Raw genomic sequence first — 4,091 nt, 5'->3', positions numbered from 1 at the left:
CTAGCGTTGTTTTAAAAAAAAAAGAAATTCATTTAGTCTGATACGAACTATTCTTGATGAAGCCATTTTACAGCCTTGTCATGACTGCTTTCTTTTTTAGATATTCATTAATGATCTCTAGAATATGATCTAAAATATGCTTCTAATAAAAATTTTGTTTTTATTCTGTAGACTGGATTTACTTCCCCCTTCCCTGCAATCCTTCAGTAGTTGTTTTCCCTATTTTCCATAATCTTTCAAAGATCACTAATAAATATATGCTTAAAAATCCAAGGCTTGAGTTGAGTAAACCTTACAATTTCAATTAAAAAACACAATGCATTTTGCAAGCAGTCATTAAAGACACTTTCAGTTATAAAAAAAATACTAGTTATAAACTTGAATTAATTGATGGTCATAAGAAATTAAAGAAAAGAGTGTAATAGGATATTCCAAAAAAAGGGGGAGTTGAACATCAACCCCAAAATAACACTGCTATCAAATCTGAATCTAATGATCAACTATAAAAATTGGACCTTTAAAAGTGAAATCAACAAATAAAAAATTGGGAGCAGAATATTATATATTATCTCATTTGATCCTCACAACAACGCAGTAGAGTAGATGCTGTTATTGTCCCCATTTTATAAGTGAGGAATCAAACACAGAGTTGTTAAGTTACTATCTCACTTAAGTTACTATCATCCAATTAGTAGCTGAGGCAGGATTTGTATTAAGATCTTTTTGATTCTGCGTCCAGCACTCCATTTACTGTGCCATCTAGCTTCCTGAGGTCTATCTATCTATCTGTCTTATTACCTAGATATATAAAGATATATAATCTCTCTCTCTCTCTCTCTCTCTCTCTCTCTCTCTCTCTCTCTCTCTCTCTCTCTCTATATATATATATATATATATATATATATATATATACACACACACACACACACACACACACACACACACACACACACACACACACACACACACACATATAAATTGAGAAGGGGGTACAGAAGTTTTACACATGTCTGTCTTATTTTCTTTATATCCTAAAAGCAGTGGGAGCTGTGGGAGAACAGTTTAAAAGCAATGGAACATAGGCAGTAACTCAAATGGGTGGAGGAGAAGGTTAAAGGTAAAATCTTGCACTTAAAGAGGAAGAGGAAATTCATTAAAGCCCATTTCTTATTGTGGAAGGAGACACATATCTGAGACAAGAGACAAGGTCTTATATTTTGCTTTGTCTAGGGCCTCAGTGGCAAATTAATAGATTCCATTATATGACGAGAAATGGTTGTACTTCTACAAACTCCATGAGATAGAATGTGTATCCCCAAGAGAAGACAGCTCCCAGAGTGGTGATGGGAGGGTAGAAATGACTCAGAGAAATTTCTTTTACATGGTATTTCTTGCAATTCAGGTTGCTTCCTTTATGAAATAACAACTCTAAGAGTGAAGTATACAGTAAAATATATTAGGTGATAATATCTACAAATAGAAAAATGTAAACATGAGGTGTAGGAGGGAGTTTAAATCTGATATTCTGAAATCTCTACCATCATGAAGGACATAGACTAAAGAGAAACAAGTGAGGCAGTAAATAAACTAGGAATTGGCAAGCGGGATTCAGGAATAAAGTTTAAAGGGGTGTAGAAAGAAATAAGGAAGAGGGACAAAGTCAAGAAAAGTTTACTGGAAGAGAAGATCATAAAATAATATTACTTAAACTAAGAGGTTAGGGATGGTAGGAATGGTGAAAGATTATAAAAAGCATGCTTAGTTGCACAGAGGAAAAGAAAGATCTAAAGTATAGTGGAAACTAAATCAAAAAAATGTAAAGGCATATTAACATCTTAAGTAAATTTAGCAAACTTGAGATAAAGCATATAAAAGAGAAGGAGGAAGGAAGGAAAAGAAGAGAAGAAAGGAAGCAAAGAAATAAGAAAGGGTGAAGGAGGGAGAGAGAATGAGGGAGGGCCAAAATATTCATAGTAGTATTTTCCTAATAACCAAGAACTGAAAAAAAGAAAGTAAGTGTACATTGGTTAGAAACATGTCGAATAAATTTTGGTATAAGAATAATATTGAATATAAATATTCCTTAAGAAATTATGAATGTAAAGAATTTGGAAAATCATTATGGAAACACTAATGGATGCAGAGAGAAATAAGAATGAGGAAAACAACATTCACATTCAAAATGTAGAAAAAAATAAAATAAAAATGAATGGTATGTAATTGAAATAAAATTTACCTGTAGAGACGATCTGAGAAAAAAAAAGTTCACTACTTTCAATATAGAGATGAGGGACCTTGAGTATGGCTATATATTGTTAGAGAGCATATGTTTATTGATAGGTTTTACTTAACTGTTTTTTTTATCTTAAAATTGTTGTTCCAAGGGAAGATTCATAGAGGTAGAATCAGTTGGATAAGAAGGGACATATTGGGATTGAATGTGATATAAAAGTTGCTGTTCAGTCATTTTTCAATCAAGTCTGATAATTCATGATCCCTTTGGGGGTTTTCTTGGCAAAGATAAAGCAGTAGTTTATGATTTCCTTCTCCATCTCATTTTACAGATGAGTCACACAGCTATTCAATGTCTGAGATCAGATCTGAACTCAGGAAGAGAAATCTTTCTGATTTCAGGCCTAGCACTCCATGCACTTAGATGCCCTATGATATAACAAATTATCCATGAAATTATTTTTGAAAGAGTAATCTGGAATAATTTCAATGAAAAGTTATGGAATAGCTGCCATGATGATCATCTAGGTTTTCTTGTTCATTCAAGTCATTATTTCCACCATTTGCAAAAGATATATCTATGGACAGAGTTTTGACTTTTTTGCCATTGTGCAGAAATAATTATTTTTCCTCTGATTGTAGATCAATGATCCTGCTCCCCAATGGCATTTCTGGATAACAGCACAGAAGTGAATGGTTTCATTCTTATAGGATTAACAAATATTCCAGAGCTTCAAGTTCTGCTCTTCCTAATACTGACCCTTATCTACCTCATCACCTTAGTAGGAAACCTGGGCTTGATATCCTTGATTTGGAAGGAATCCACTCTCCACACTCCCATGTACTTCTTCCTCACTAGTCTCTCTCTGGTGGATTTAGGCTCTTCTTCAGCTATTATTCCCAAAGTGATTGCTGGGGTCCTCACAGGGGACAAGACCATCTCCTACAATGATTGTGCCATGCAAATGTTCTTTTTTGTAACCTTTGCCACTACTGAAAATTATCTATTGGCCTCCATGGCCTATGATCGCCATGTGGCTGTGTGTAAGCCCCTACATTACACTACCATCATGTCATCAAAGATGTGCATTGGTCTAACCATTAGTTCTTATGTCTGTGGTTCATTGAACTCTTCCATCCACATTGGCTGTACATTCAGCCTCTCTTTCTGTGGTTCTAATATTGTGAATCACTTTTTCTGTGATGTTCCTCCAATCTTGACTCTCTCCTGCTCAAATATACACTACACTGAGTTATTGGTCTGTATTCTAGGGGCATTTAATATGACTTTTGCTCTTCTGGTCATTGTGACCTCCTATCTCTCAATTTTCATTGCTATCCTGAGAATCCGCTCTAATGAGGGTCGCCAGAAAGCCTTCTTCACTTGTGCTTCTCACATATTTGCAGTGTCCTTATTCTATGGAGCAACCATCTTCATGTATCTACAACCCTCATCAGCTCATTCCATGGATACAGATAAAATGGCCTCTGTATTCTATACTATGATCATTCCCATGCTAAACCCATTGGTCTATAGTCTGAGAAACAAAGATGTCAAGAATGCTTTCAGAAAATCTATTAGAACTGTTAGCCTTATTCTAAGAAAGGAGAGAGGCAACTAGGTGGTGCAATGGATAGAACACTAAGCCTGAAATTAGGAATATCTGAGTTCAAATCTGGCCTCAGGCACTTATTAACTATATGATCCTGGGAAAGTCACAACTTCTTTTTTGCCTCAGTTCCTCATCTATAAAATTAGGAAGCACTGGAGAAATAAATAGTAGAGTGGGCTAATACCTTACCAAGAAAAACCCATGGACAAGTCCATAAACTCATGAAGAGTCAGACTTGGCTGAATA

At 35.0% G+C, this 4,091-nt stretch overlaps 1 protein-coding gene across 1 annotated transcript; it reads left to right on the top strand.

Moving 5' to 3' along the window:
* Positions 1-2,894: 2,894 nt before the first annotated feature.
* On the top strand, positions 2,895-3,854 carry LOC140522056 (olfactory receptor 5B2-like). The gene has a single exon (XM_072637102.1). It carries the CDS (start codon positions 2,895-2,897, stop codon positions 3,852-3,854), a length of 960 nt encoding a protein of 319 aa, XP_072493203.1.
* Positions 3,855-4,091: the final 237 nt, after the last annotated feature.

This window comes from Notamacropus eugenii, chromosome 2, assembly GCF_028372415.1.
Source record: "Notamacropus eugenii isolate mMacEug1 chromosome 2, mMacEug1.pri_v2, whole genome shotgun sequence".
NCBI classification, from domain to species: Eukaryota; Metazoa; Chordata; class Mammalia; order Diprotodontia; family Macropodidae; genus Notamacropus; species Notamacropus eugenii.
This window is presented reverse-complemented; position numbering and strand designations above follow the sequence as displayed.

Excerpts from the sequence above, each read along its gene's own strand:
- LOC140522056 (XM_072637102.1), top strand. The coding sequence starts at position 2,895 with ATGGCATTTCTGGATAACAGCACAGAAGTGAATGGTTTCATTCTTATA.